The sequence below is a fragment of the Papio anubis genome, chromosome 4 (genome assembly GCF_008728515.1).
Source record: "Papio anubis isolate 15944 chromosome 4, Panubis1.0, whole genome shotgun sequence".
Lineage (NCBI taxonomy): Eukaryota > Metazoa > Chordata > Mammalia > Primates > Cercopithecidae > Papio > Papio anubis.
The window spans coordinates 99,899,280-99,913,697 of NC_044979.1; the positions used below are offsets into that span (position 1 = coordinate 99,899,280).

At 44.8% G+C, this 14,418-nt stretch overlaps 1 protein-coding gene across 1 annotated transcript in view; it reads left to right on the plus strand.

The window, feature by feature from the left end:
• Window positions 1–14,418, plus strand: part of WIPF3 (WAS/WASL interacting protein family member 3) — a 42,993-nt gene that overhangs the window by 20,166 nt on the left and 8,409 nt on the right. The window contains exon 7 of the mRNA XM_031665861.1: window positions 11,607–11,683. Within this exon, the coding sequence (XP_031521721.1) occupies window positions 11,607–11,683 (77 nt within the window). The remainder of the gene's footprint in view (window positions 1–11,606; window positions 11,684–14,418) is intronic.

A 14,418-nucleotide genomic window follows, 5' to 3' on the forward strand; every position in this document is an offset into this window, starting at 1 on the left:
GCCAGGTGTGGTAGTGCACACCTGTAGTCCCAGCTTCTTGGGAGCCTGAGGTGGGAAGAGCCCAGGAGTTGGAGGCTGCAGTGAGCTGTGATCGTGCCACTACACTCCAGTGTTGGTGACAGAGTGAGACTCTGTATCCAAAAAAAAAAGAGAGAGACAGAGAAAATGAGGTGATGAGGTGGAGGAGCCAATTCTTGTCTGGTACTGGGCCAAAGAGATTGGGAAGGAGCCAGAGTCAACATTATGGAGTGAGTGTCAAATGCATTCCCACCCCACATCCTAAGTAAACCCCTATTCCAGACCTCTGTGGCCCCAGATGGAAAATCAGTGTCCAGGGTTAGCCTGAGACCAGGAATCATGAGCCAGGCTCTTTGCCCATCTCCTTTAAGAGGGACCTTAGTGAAGTCCCTTCTGCAGAACTCAGCTTCCTGCAGAGCAGAGGGAATGCAGGCCTGCCCTGTGCTCAGGTGGAGGGAACCCAGGGCCCTGTGCTCAGGTGGAGGGGGCGCAGGCCTGCCCTGTGCTCAGGTGGGGGGAACACGGGCCTGCCCTGCGCTCAGGTGCGGGGAACACGGGCCTGCCCTGCGCTCAGGTGCGGGGGAACACGGGCCTGCCCTGCGCTCAGGTGCGGGGAACACGGGCCTGCCCTGCGCTCAGGTGCGGGGAACACGGGCCTGCCCTGCGCTCAGGTGGGGGGAACACGGGCCTGCCCTGCGCTGAGGTGCCGGGAACACGGGCCTGCCCTGCGCTCAGGTGCGGGGGAACACGGGCCTGCCCTGCGCTCAGGTGCGGGGAACACGGGCCTGCCCTGCGCTCAGGTGGGGGGAACACGGGCCTGCCCTGCGCTCAGGTGCGGGGAACACGGGCCTGCCCTGCGCTCAGGTGCGGGGAACACGGGCCTGCCCTGCGCTCAGGTGGGGGGAACACGGGCCGGCCCTGCGCTCAGGTGTGGGGAACACGGGCCTGCCCTTCGCTCAGGTGTGGGGAACACGGGCCTGCCCTGTGCTCTGGTCAGGGGAAAGTGGGCCTGCCCTGTGCTCGGGTGGGGGGAACACGGGCCTGCCTTGTGCTCATGTGGATGTTCATCTCTGGGTCCACTGGGGCATCTCTCTGCTGGCCTGTGTGGCTGTGCATTTAGAGATACAACCTTGTGTGCCCTTTGTAATAATATGTAAATACCAACTGCTCTGAGTTGAGAGAGAGAGAAAGGGAGCAGTGTGAAGGAGGATGGAGGTAAATCCCACCCACCGAAGGTTAAATAGAACATGAAGAGCCAGCAATGGAGGAAGACAAGTGCTGTGTCCATCTCCCATCCCTGCTCAGTTCAGCATGCTCACATGAACCTCCTGTCATACAGCAGGCACCCTACAGGCACCAGAGGCTGCAGAGTGTAAGAAACAAGGTCTCCTCCACCACGCACCCACCACACACACTCCTGAGATAGATGAGAATTAGACCCCATAAGAGTGTCTTAATCAGTGATTGTTTAGAGTGCCAAGGGCACTTCAGTGGGCATGGGGGTGCAGGTGGATGCTGGGGGCTTGAAAGTCAGAGAGAGAGGGTCACAGTTCCATGTGGGTGGGAAGGCATCCAGGCTGAGGACAGGACAGACCCAGGAGAGAGCGTGATTGTGCTTGGTGCATGTACAAACCATATGTCCCAAGGTGCCTGGCTGGGTAAGACCATACAGGCTGCCGGAGGTGCAAGGTTGGGAGTGTTGTGTATGTGTCCATATACAACACCGCTTTTCCCATCTTGTGAAATATGCACAGGAATCAGCTTGATAAAAACCTAAGTGTTCGTGTTCTTATTGGAGGACATACCTTAGGTTCCCCAGCAGCAGACCTCCTAATACTGCACCCGGAATTAGGCTCCTTTACTCCCTCAGGCAGCAGGACTCACACATGAGGAAACTGAGCCTGGCCCCCTGTGGTCACAGAGTGTGCCTCACGGGACTTTCCACGTGGCAGGGAGAGCAGAGCCAAGGGACCCCCTTCATCAACAGGCAGCCAGATCTCAGAGTGGGCCAGAAGGAGCCAGGCTGCACGGGGCTGCCTGCACATGAACCTGCGAGGACAAGGAGATAAATGTGCCTTCTAATAGTCTGTGTCCCGCCTAAGGCATTGGAGCGTGAACCTGTAAGCAGGGAAGAACTGTCAGTGAAAACACTAGACGACAATTCCAGGGCCGTCATGGACCCTGCGGCGGATGCTGTGGATGTTTGTGCCTGGCACTGTTCTAGGTGCTTTGCATACTTTATCATTTGTCCTTAATGCAGAGAGTTTCCAGACAGGGAAAAGGCCAAGTGACTTGTCTAAAGCCTCACAGCAGATTAAAGCCAGAGCCAGGAATTTTGAACCCACATCTGTCTGAACCAGGGCCAGTTCCATTTGGCCGTGGTGAACTCTGAAAACAGACATAATGAGATGCAGGTTGAGACAGTTAACCAGTGGCTTGATCAGAGGAGGTAGAGACCAGGGTCAGGGAACCTGTTAGCCAGCCATTATAAGAGCCTGTGCTGGGAGGCCGAGGCGGGAGGATCACCTGAGGTCAGGAGTTCGAGACCAGCCTGGTCAACATGGTGAAACCCCATCTCTAAAAAAATACAAAGTTAGCCGGGTGTGGTGGCGCACACCTGTAATCCCAGCTACTCGGGAGGCTGAGGCAGGAGAATCGCTTGAACCTGAGAGGCAGAGGTCGTAGTGAGCCAAGATCGTGCCATTACACTCCAGCTTGGGCAACAAGAGCAAAATTCCATCTTAAAAAATAAAAAATAAAAAGAGTTTGTGCGAGGGGAGGATGGATGGAGGAGGTCTTCAGAGTGATCAGGGTTTGGAGAACCAGGCCCAGATAGGATCAAGAAAGGTGGAGGAGCCGGGGTCCCAGGAGTGCCTGCCTTGGGCTGGATAGAGGATGTGACACCAAGAAGGAACTGGAGGTTTCGGGGGAGGTGATGGGATTCCTATCATTCATGGTGAGGGGAGGTGGCTAGAGGGCTACAAGGGGGAAATGCCATGTGGCAGGTGGAGCGCAGGGTATACAGGTCTGGGACTGATGGGGTGGAGCAAGGGCAAGGACTTGATTTGCTGGCCATTAGTTTGGAGATGGAAATATAGAACAATGAAGGACATGGCCATGATGTCAGCTGGGGTGTGTGAAGTAGGTCTAGTCTGTGTGACGGGAGGCTATAAGCTGCCAATGAACAGGGTCAACTCAGTACCTCCCAGACATCCAGGTCCACGCAAGCATTTAATAAATGGGATTTGACCTTGGTGACCTAGACAGACAGCTGAGGGGGGAAGTAAGGAATTCCTTTTATTATACTGTCACCAAGTTGTAAATCAAGAATGTATACTGTTTTTCTTAATTTAATTCATTATACTTATCGGCAGTATTGAAATAACTGTGCACATATACAGAATCCCAGCTACTGGCTCATTCAGGCTCCTTTCCTTCCCCTGAGGTAGGGTTTGCTGACTGGCCACGTTCATGCCATAAGCCCCACAGCTTTCCCTTGCACCCACTTGGCCCTGAAGGCTTTTTAATTGTAACCTATACCCTAAACCAGAGGTCAGCAAACATTTGCTGTAAAGGACCAGAGAATACATATTTGAAGTAATGCAGGTCTCGATTGTAACTACTCAATTCTGCTGATTATTAAATCAATCAGTAGCCACAAACAATACATAAATGAATGGGCATGGCTGTGTTCCAATAAAACTTTATTTACAAAAACAGGTGTGGGCTGGATTTGGTCTGCTGGTCATGTTTTGCTGATCTGCCCTAAAACATTCCAGAAAACAGATTCCTAAAAACCTCTTTCTGCTCTTCAGTCTTTCTCAGTAATGTGCTGTGGGGGCCCTCAACCTTCAGATTCAGTCAGTTCTAATCTACAGCTAGCTGCATTTTATGCCCATGGTGCTCACTGGCACCCTCAAGAAGAGAAGAAAAGCTATACCCCCTCACCGCACACAGCTTGCCAGGAGGGTGCAGTTGGCAGTCTGTGCACCAAAAATAATCTCCTGATGTTTACAAAGGAGCAGGTTTTTAAAAAGCCTATTAAATGAACTGACATTGCACAGACTTGAAAGGGCAAGTGCAATTTCAAAATTAAGATACTGTTTTAGATTGATGCGGCATCAGTGGACACGAAGTACTCCACCAGCCTCCCAGCGAAATTAAATATGCATGTTCCTGTCATCCCTGTGAGCCCTAATGCAGAACCTTGATAATTATATTAGTGTGAATCAGATCTGGCGTATGCCTGTCTGATTACATTTCTCCTTACCAGTTTTCTTCTTGCTCACTGTTGACCTGGCTCCCCAAGATGAGTTCTTTGTGGTCTGGGACACAGTGTTGTTTCCATCAGATGAGTGTGTTCTCGCGCACTGTGGTCGCCTGTGTGCACTCTGTCCCTGCCTGCTTGTTTGCTGTCTCTCTGACACACACACGTGAGCACACATGCTTAGCTCTTCCACTAGCCATCATCACTGTCTCCACTCTGCAAGTGTTTGCTGTTTTCTTCCATTGACTGAATGGCTTTGTTTAGTTTTTTGTTGTGTGTGTGTGTGTGTGTGTGTGTGTGTTTTGTTTTGTTTCATTTTTTTGAGACAGTCTCACTCTGTCACCCAGGCTGGAGTGCAGTGGCGCAATCTTAGCTCACTGCAACCTCTGCCTCCTGGGCTCGAGTGATTCTCCTGCCTCAGTCTCCCAAGTAGCACATGCACTACCACACCCGGCTAATTTTTGTATTTTTAGTACAGACAGGGTTTCATCCTGTTGGCCAGGCTGGTCTTGAACTCCTGACCTCAAGTGATCCTCCTGCCTCGGCCTCCCAAAGTGTTGGGATTACAGGTATAAGCCACTGCGCCCAGCCTAGTTTTGTTTTATTTTTCCTAATGTTTTTAAAATGCATTAGGTTCCTCAATAAGTGAAACATACAATTACCATTATGAGCCATCAGTTCCACTCCCGGGTATAGGCTACAAAGAATTTAAAACTAGTGTTCAAACAAGAACTTATACATAAATATTCATAGCAGCACTATGCACAATAGCTAAAAGGTGGAAATAACTGATGAACACAGGAGCAAAATGTGGTGTGGCCATACAATATGATTCAACAAAAAATAGGATGGAAGCACTGATACATTGCTACAACATGGATGAACCTTGTGTGAGTTTGTTCTCACATTGTTATAAAGAAATACTTAAAACTGGGTAATTTATAAGAAAAGAGGTTTAATTGGCTCACAGTTCTGCAGGCTGTACAGAAAGCACAATGCCAGCATTTGCTTCTTGGGAAGACTCCAGGAGCTTCCAGTCATGGTGGAAGGTGACCCATGAATGTGCTGTAATGTCTACAGAGTATCTCCCTGGACTTACTCTGGTCCCTGAACCATTTTTCTGCTCTTCTCTTAGCCAACACTGTCTCCACTTCCCCGCCCCCTGTCCTCTCTGGAGCCAAGTCCTCCCAGGCTTTCTCCCCTCTGCACCATGGTAAGCGCTCTTACCAAGGCCACCAGTGGATCTCCATGTTGCCAACTACAGTGTCAGAGGCTCTAGCCTCAGCCCGTCACTCCCTCTTTCTGAAACACTTCTTCATTTAGATTTTATGACAGCTGTCTCGTTTCTCCTTCCGTTGCACACTGACTCCTTCTCAGTTTTTTGTTACACCACACACTTCAGAGTTGTCTTTGACTTCTCTCTTCTACTCCTGCATCCAACTTACCAGCGAACTCGGGTGTCTGTCCTTGAAATGCATCCAGAATCTGATCACTCTCTCCTCCTCTGCCACTCCCATTCTGCCCTAAGCCACTGTTATTCCTCACCCGAATTGTTGCTGGAACCTGCTAACAGGCTCCACTGCTTCACACTGTAGCCCACGTGATTTGTCTACAGCCCAAGTCCAGTCACTACCCTCTGCTCAGAATCCTCCAGGGAATCCCCATCTCGCCTCAAGTCAATTGGAAATTCCTATCATAGCTCATAAGACCTACGTGAACTGCCTCCCTCCCCTTTCACCACTCTCCTCCTACCTCATTGTGCTCTAACAACACCTGCCAGAACATTCCAAGCACATTTTTGCTCCTGGGCTCTGCATTTGCTGTTCCTTCTGATATCTGATTCTGAGTGACGATAACCACTTTTAATACATTGGTGTACATATTTCTGGTCTTTTCTCTCTTTATTTGATCAACTTCTGTTCTACATAAATATACAAACTATTTTTTACAAAATTTAGATTTTATTTTATGTACTTTTTGGTATAGTTTCTCCAAATATCCACATGACTGTCTCCCTACTTTCTCTTGATCTTTGATCAAATGGTACCTGTCTTAGCTCAGGCTGCCATAACAAAATACTGTAGACTGGGTGGCACAAACAACAGAAGTTTATTTTCTCATGGTTCTGGAGGCTGAGAAGTCCAAGATCAAGGTGCATGTCAATTTAGTTTCTGGGGAGGGCTCTCCTCCTGGCTTGCAGAGGGCTACTTTCTCACTGTGTGCACACTTGGTGCCACACAAGCTTCCTGGTGTCCTATTTTATAAGGGCACTAATCCCATCATGATGGTCGCATCCTCATGACCTCACTTACACCTAATGACCTGCCAAAAGCCACACCTCCAAATACCATCACACTGGGGCTAGGGCTTCCACATATGAATTTTGGAGAAACACAATTCAATCCATGGCAGTAACTTATCAGAGAGGTCTCCCCTGACTACCCTGTATAAGATAGAAGCTCTTCCTGCCCTATCACTTTTTATTCTCTTTACACTGTTTTTTAATTGTCTTCAAAGCATTTATCACCTCCAGACATTATTTACCTGTTACTTGTCTGCCTCCACAGTACAGTGTAAGGCCCTGAATGGCAGTGACTGCAGCAGTTTTTATTCACTGGCTTATTTCCAGCTCTCAGAATAAAGTGAGGCACACAGACACTCCTTACGTATTTGTTGAATTAATAAATTAAAACGTTCACTTATATATGCATTGGTGAACCATTTACATAATAAAAAATTTGGAAATAGCACACATCTCCAGTATTCGGGTTAAATAAATGCAGGCAGAGCCATACAATGGAACGCTATGTAACCATTAAAAAATGGTGCTATCAAATATTTAGTGACATGGGAAAATGTTTACCTTTTTACGTAAAAACACTTTGTTACATAAAAACAATACCAAAAAATGTATACAAAAAAGTATATAAAATAAAATCTACATTTTGTTAAAAATAAATAAATTTGTATATCTGTGTAGAAAGGGAGAAGATCAAATAGAAGAGAGAAGAGACTAGAAATATGCACACCAAAATATTTTATTTATTTACTTATTCATTTATTTAGAGATTAGATCTCACTCTGTTGCCCTGGCTGGAGTACAATGGTGTGATCTTGTCTCAATGCAGCCTCCGCTTCCCAGGTTCAAGCAATTCTCCTGCCTCAGCCTCTTGAGTAGCTGGGACTACAGGCATGCACCACCATGCCCAGCTAACTTTTGTATTTTAGGGTTTCGCCACATTGGTCAGGCTGGTTTCCAACTCCTGGCCTCAAGTGATGTGCCTGCCTCAGCCTCCCAAAGTGCTGGGATTACAGGTGTGAGCCACTGCGCCCAGCCTGTACACCAAAATATTAAAAGTGGTTAGCACTCAATGGTGAAATGTCGAGTGATTTCCATTTTCTTTACTAATTAGTTCAAGTTTTTATAATACATGTACATTGCTCTTAACGATCTTGAAATCTAATTTTTAAATTGCAAGTTGTCGGGAGAGAGAATATGATTAGCTCACCTCTGGCCCGAGCACCTGTGGACAGGAAGTGAGGTCTGCTGGTACGTAGGGTGACCTCTCTCAGAGACTGAGGGGGCTCAGTTCTCTATGAGGAGAGGAGGTTGAGGAAGGAGTGATGGAGGCTCTCATACCAGCCAGAACAATGATAGCAACAGTGGGGGATGAGAGGAAAGGCCAGATACGCGGTCTCTAAGGTGTAAACCTAGAAGATACTAGAATGATCATTTCCAATCACACTTGTCATTTCCTTCACTTAGAGATCATGAGAAGCCTCCAATGTAAGAACAAGAAAGGCCCTTTGAGGTCAGCCAGCCCAACTCCTTCCTGTATAGCTAGAGGAGCCAAGGCAGAAGTAAAGTGGCCTGCTCCTGTTTACAGCTGGTGGCAAAGCTGGGGCTAGAGTCCAGGTTTTCTGCCTCGGGGTCCAGCACTCCTTGCACCACGTTGCACTGCCTCTCCACTCTGATGCCAGGGCAGCCCATAGCTTAGTCAGACGGTGTTGGCCCAGAGCTGACAGTTAGGTCTGCTTCAAAGCCCCCTCCCTGGCTTGCAGGAATTGCAGCCCAGGGCTGGTGGTTATTCTGGGTGGTTATGAATGGGAGGGAAGAGGAACCATCTGTGGACACGAGACAGAAGCAGTGTCCACTGAACCTGCTCTTAAGTGCAGTAGGTGCTTGAGATTGAGGAGAGAAGTAAACGATATTTCTCCTGATGAGTTACAGTATCCCAAGTGTGAAAACCCCTGATCTGGTGAATCTGCAAAGCCCTTCTGTGGGAAGGGAGCCCATGTGAAGGAGTACTTCAGCAGAATGACTCTGCTTTTGAATTCTGAGATTCTGGTGGCATCTCATAAGGGAAAATCCCTTTAAGGGAATATTTGGACTAAAAGCACTCTGACAAACCCTGACTAAGTCCCAGTTACTCACTTCTAGCAGCAGTGATTTTTTTGTTTGTTTGTTTGTTTTTTACAAGATAGAGTTTGCCTTTCTGTTTTAGGGAGAAACTGATTCCCCTTTAAACCCTCTGATATTGTTTCTTGTCATATTTATGAAAACCAGTGGGAAGAGCCAGGTGCGATGGCTCATGCCTATAATCCGAACGCTTTGGAAGGCTGAGGTGGGCGGATCGCTTGAGCTCAGGAGTTCAAGACCATCCTGGCCAACATGGCAAAACCCCATGTTTCTATTTACATGTTTCTATTTTTCTATTTGAAACCCCATTTTTTACTACCAAAAATATAAAAAATTAGCCAGGTGTGGTGGTGTGCACCTGTAGTCCCAGCTACTCAGGAGGCTGAGGTGACAGGGTTGCTTGAGCCTGGGAGGCAGAGGGTGCAGTAAGCTGAGATCATGCTACTGCACTCCCGAGCAAGACCCTGTCTCAAAAAAAAAAAAAAGAAAAGAAAGAAAACCAGTGGGAATTGCTAACCTATGTTGAAGCCTATTTTATGCCTAGTGGTTCCCAAACAGGGGAAATTTTGCCTCCCAGGAGACATTTGGCAATGTCTGGAGTCATTTTTGGGTTGTTACAAGTGGCCATGAGCAGGGGGCTAGGGTGTGCTACTGGTGTCTAGTGCATAGAGACTGGGGATGCTGTTAAACATCCTACAATACACAGGACCACCCCCACAACAGAGAATTATATAGCCCAAATGTCAATAAAGCCAAGATTGCAGACCCTTGGCCTAGAAGGTCTTTCTGTAGTGGACAGGAATTTCTTAAATCTAAGAAGAATCATTTCCAAGTCTACCCTCTCTTATGGAATTAGACAAAGGGCTGTATATTAGTGTTTTCTTCTTTTTTTATTTTTATTTTTTTACTTTTTGTTCAGTTAATAAACTAGCTAAAAATCTAGCAGTTACTATATGTTTTGCTCTAAAATATCTTTATTCTAGAACAAGTGCACTCATTAATTTAAAAAGTTTTAATGAAAGTTACAGTGCCCATTTGATTAATGTGTTACAAGTTTTAGAGACCCTTCATCATGATAGTCCAATTTAAAAAATTGTACCTTACCTTAAAAGGTTTTTATAATGACATATATTATGTATGTTGTAGAAAAGTCGAAAAAATGTTTTTTAAGAGAGTTTTTTGACCAGGCATGGTGGTTCATGCCTATAATCTCAGCACTTTCGGAGGCCAAGGTGGGAGGATCACTTGAGCCCAGGAGTACGAGACAAGCCTGGCAAGCATGGCGAAACCTTGTCTTTACTAAAAATATTTAAAAAAATTAGCCAGGCATGGTGGCAAGTGCCTGTAGTCCTAGCTACTCAGGAGGCTGAGGAATCAGAATTGCTTGAACCTGGGAGGCGGAGGTTGCAGTGAGTTGAGATAGCACCACTGCACTCCAGCCTGTGGCAAGACTGTCTCAAAAAAAAAAAAGAGAGAGAGGTTTTTTTTTTAAATGATGATTCTACCACTTAGAAGGAAACATTTCAGAATATTATTGTGTATTTCTCAATGAATTTTTAAAATAGTTACCATTCTATTTACACAAATTCATTTCTCCAAAATGAGTCTTTGTAAATATTCAGTTTCCTGCAGGGTGCAGTAGCTCGTGCCTGTAATCCCAGAACTTTAGGAGGCAAAGGCGGGAGGATCACTCAAGTCCAGAAGTTTGAGACCAGCCTGGGAAACATAGTGAGACCTTGTCTCTACAAAAAATTTTAAAAGCTAGCTGAGTGTGGTGATGCACACCTGTGATCCCAACTACACAGGAGGCTGAGGTGGAAGGATCACTTGAGTCCGGAAGGTTGAGGCTGCAGTGAGTCATGATCATATCACTGCATTTCATCCTGGGAGACAGAGGGAGACCTTGTCTCAAAAATAAAATGAAATGAAAAATAAAATAATAAAAAAACAGGTGCTTAGTACTCCATCATGTAATACTGAACCCTACATTACCTAAAATCCTGTGTTGAACACAGGTCATTAATTGTTCACTATTATAAATAATCTATAATGAACATTCATGCTTTTCAGGTTGCTTTTTAAATAGCACAGCAATCTGGATTGTCCTGGAGACTTTGGGACATGATTATTTAATGCCTAGTTCATGACAGAAACAGAATAGATAGGTGTCCTACCAGTGCAGCAGAGGAAACACCATTTGGAGTAACCAATTGAAGGGAGAGTTCTGGAACACCTAGGAATGGGGATTTAAACTTGGGTAGACCAACCAAAACATGTATCTGTATATATACAGATGTATGTATGGAAATACCAAAAAGAAACAAAAATTGAAGAGATAAGCACCAAGATTTTAGCCATGGTGACTCTGGGATAGAAAATTGGGACTGGGGGAGGAACAAGAAGAGAAGAGGAACTTTGGGGGTTTTTTTCCATTATCTTCTTTACTATTTGAATTCTTAACTATAAGAATATATTCATATGTAACTTGTGTAATACTTAAGCACAATACACTTGAGAGAATGATTTGGATCCTCATGGATGGGAGGCCTGATTTTATGTCAGCAGTTACTCACCTTTTACTTTTTTATCCAGCCCTAGTATTGCTGGGCACATTGTGGATAATGGATGAGCATCCCTGGAGATGGTATATTTTGGTAAAGAAGTTCTAACATGCATTTAGATGATGGGCCTTAATAATTTGTTCTCTTCTCAGTGTATTAGACATGACTCTTCTGCATCCATCGTCTTTGACGTAGAAGATGGTAGTGGTGGAAACAGTCTAGGGCCAGGATCCTGAAGGTTTCATTGCTTTAGGTGCTGGTTTAGAGAAAGTTTCTCTGTGAAGCATGCACACCCAGTCCCTGGGCCAATAGATAATGAGATTGTTCTTTTTTCCTTCAGGCCGGACACCTGGTCCCTGGCTCCAAGCAGAGGCAGTCGGGCAGAGCTCTGATGACATCAAAGGCAGAAATTCTCAGGTAACAGAAGACTCATGTCTCTGAATGTAAAACCAGGAATTATCCTTAGGGGGCACAGAAATGGTAAGGGTATGCTTTCTCCTTAACAGTTTTATATTTTTCCTCAGACTCCTTTTCCTCAGGGAAAGCCATTTGGTGGACCTTTGTTCCAAGCTAGAATGAAACACTCACCATTTCAAAGTCTGAAGTGTGACAAAAGGCAGGGCTTCCCTGGAATCACCACTACATACAGAAGCAAGTTTAGCAACTCTGACATTCTACAACAATCATGCCAATCACTTCTCATTCTTCCTCAGTTATGATGGCCTGTGAGAAAAACTGAATAACATGTATAAAATATAATTCAACATTCTCTCTCATCTATAGAATACATGGTTTCTTTTAGCACACTTGGAGTTTTTTTTCCCCCACCAATGTTATAATTGATTTTGGCCAAATTTAGTCACAATTCAAGTACTAGTACCTACAAGAAATGAACAGAACTAGAAGGGAAGCCAGACAGCTGCTTTTGTGATAAGACAGTCCTTGAAGAAACACCTTTAGTCTCACCCAGGGCATCTTAAACAGAAATATTTCCTAACCTGGACACGACGTCTCCCTGCACATCTTTAAAAGTCCTTTGTTTCTTTGAAAACATGTATTCAGTCGAACAATAGTCCCCCCATTTCTGAATCATATGTGACAGACTACAGAGTCACTTGCAGTTAAACCAGGCAATTCTGCAGCTGTGTGGAACATCAAGGAAAGTGACCTGAGAAGGAAGAGGCTAGGTTCCTGGAAGCTAGGATGAGTTCCTCAGAGGAAAAAGTACATCCTCTAGCAGATAAGTATTACCCTTTTCTAACCACAGATTATGTAAGAATTGCAGTAACGATTCTCAGATAATCACAGGTTCAAAACTGTGCATATGATTGTAGTTAAGGAAGAAGTATATATACATAGGAAAAAAGACAGGAAGAATATACACAATATTGTTAACAGGTAGAGAGCATTCTGAGAAGATGGCAGAGGAGAAAGCACCAGGAATCTGTGGACAACAATTGCATTGGCAGAATCTGTCTGATGTAATTTGTCTCATGTATTTTGGAACTCTAGGATTCATTAAAGGCTTGCAACTTCCAGGTGAAAGCTTGGACAGTAAATTGTGCTCTTAGTACAATAGTAACTACTCATCCTCCACCCCCCAGCCCATGGCAGGCAACTGGGCACGTGTTCCTGGAGCCGCTTGCACACAGCTTGCGGAGCCAAGGTGGGCACAAAAAAAATCCCTGTCCTCCAGATACTGGGGAATCTGTTCTCTGATTGCTTATTGCTGCTTCTGATCACAGAGGTACAAATAAAGAGATGGGCAGCCATTGTTGCACCTCCTCTTATTGTTGTACCTCCTCTTATTGTTGTAAATCCCTTTCCCTCTGGCTGAAGTGACCTCCTGGGGATTTCAAGGGCTGGTGACCATTTTGTTCCTCCTGTCCTTTCTCTTCTTTTTCCCATTTGGGAGCTAAACATTAAAGATGAACATTCAAAGGCTACTACATATATGATGAAAATTAGAAAGTGACCACATATGCCCAAGGAAAGGCACGAGCTCAGAAAAGACCAAGAAGACCTTAAGATTACACCTCAGGCTGATTCTTAGCACAGAGACAGCCTACAACAATCAAAAAAATAAAACGAACAAAAACAATAAGAAAAACCAGCAAACCCTGGGGGAGAGAGAGAATTGATATCTAGAGTTACTACATTATTAGATTAAAATGTAGAGTTTTCAACAACAACAAAAATCACATCATACAAAGAAACAGGAGAGTATGGCCCATTCAAAGGAAAAAAAAAAATACATCAATAGAGACTGCTCTTAAAAAAGACCTGAGGGGAGATCTACTAGACAAAGACTTTAAAACAACTGTCTTAAAGATGCTCAAAGAACTAAAGGAAAATGTGGAGAAAGTAAAGAAAATGATGTATGAACAAAATGGAAGTATCAATAAAGAGGAAAAAAACATTCTAGAGCTGAAAAATACAACAAATGAAATGAAAAGTTTACTAGAGGGAGTAAAAGGCAGACTTGAGCAGGCAGATGAAAGAATCAACAAACTTGAAGATAGGACAACTGAAATTATTGAGTCAGAAGAACATAAAGGAAAAAGAATTAAAAGTGAACAAAGCCTAAGAGACCTGCAGGAGACCATCAAGCAGACTAACACGCTTATTGTGGGAGTTCTAGAAGGAGAAAGGAAAGTGAAAGGGTAAAAAAGACTCTCTGAAGAAATAATAGATCAAAACTCCCCAAATCTGTTGAAAGGCATGAATATAAACATCCAAGATGCTCAGTAAAGTAAGATGAACTAAAAAGCCACACCAAAGAAACACCATAATCAAATTTTCAAAAGGCAAAGAGAAAATCTTGAAAGCAGCAAGAGAGAAGTGACTCCTCACATACAAGGGATCCTCAGTAAGACTGTCAGTAAATTTATCATCTGAACTTTGAAGGCCAGAAAGTAGTGAGCCCATATAGTCCAAATGCTAAAAGAAAAAAACTGTCAAGCAATAATTTTGTATCTGGCAAAACCATTCTTAAAAAGTGAGGGAGAAATTAAGATATTCACAGATAAACAAAAGCTGAGGGAGTTTGTTACCACTAGACCTGCCTTGCAAGAATACACAAGGGAGTCCTAAAGGCTCAAATGAAAGGACATGAGACAGTAACTTGAAGCTGTAGGAAGAAACAATGACCT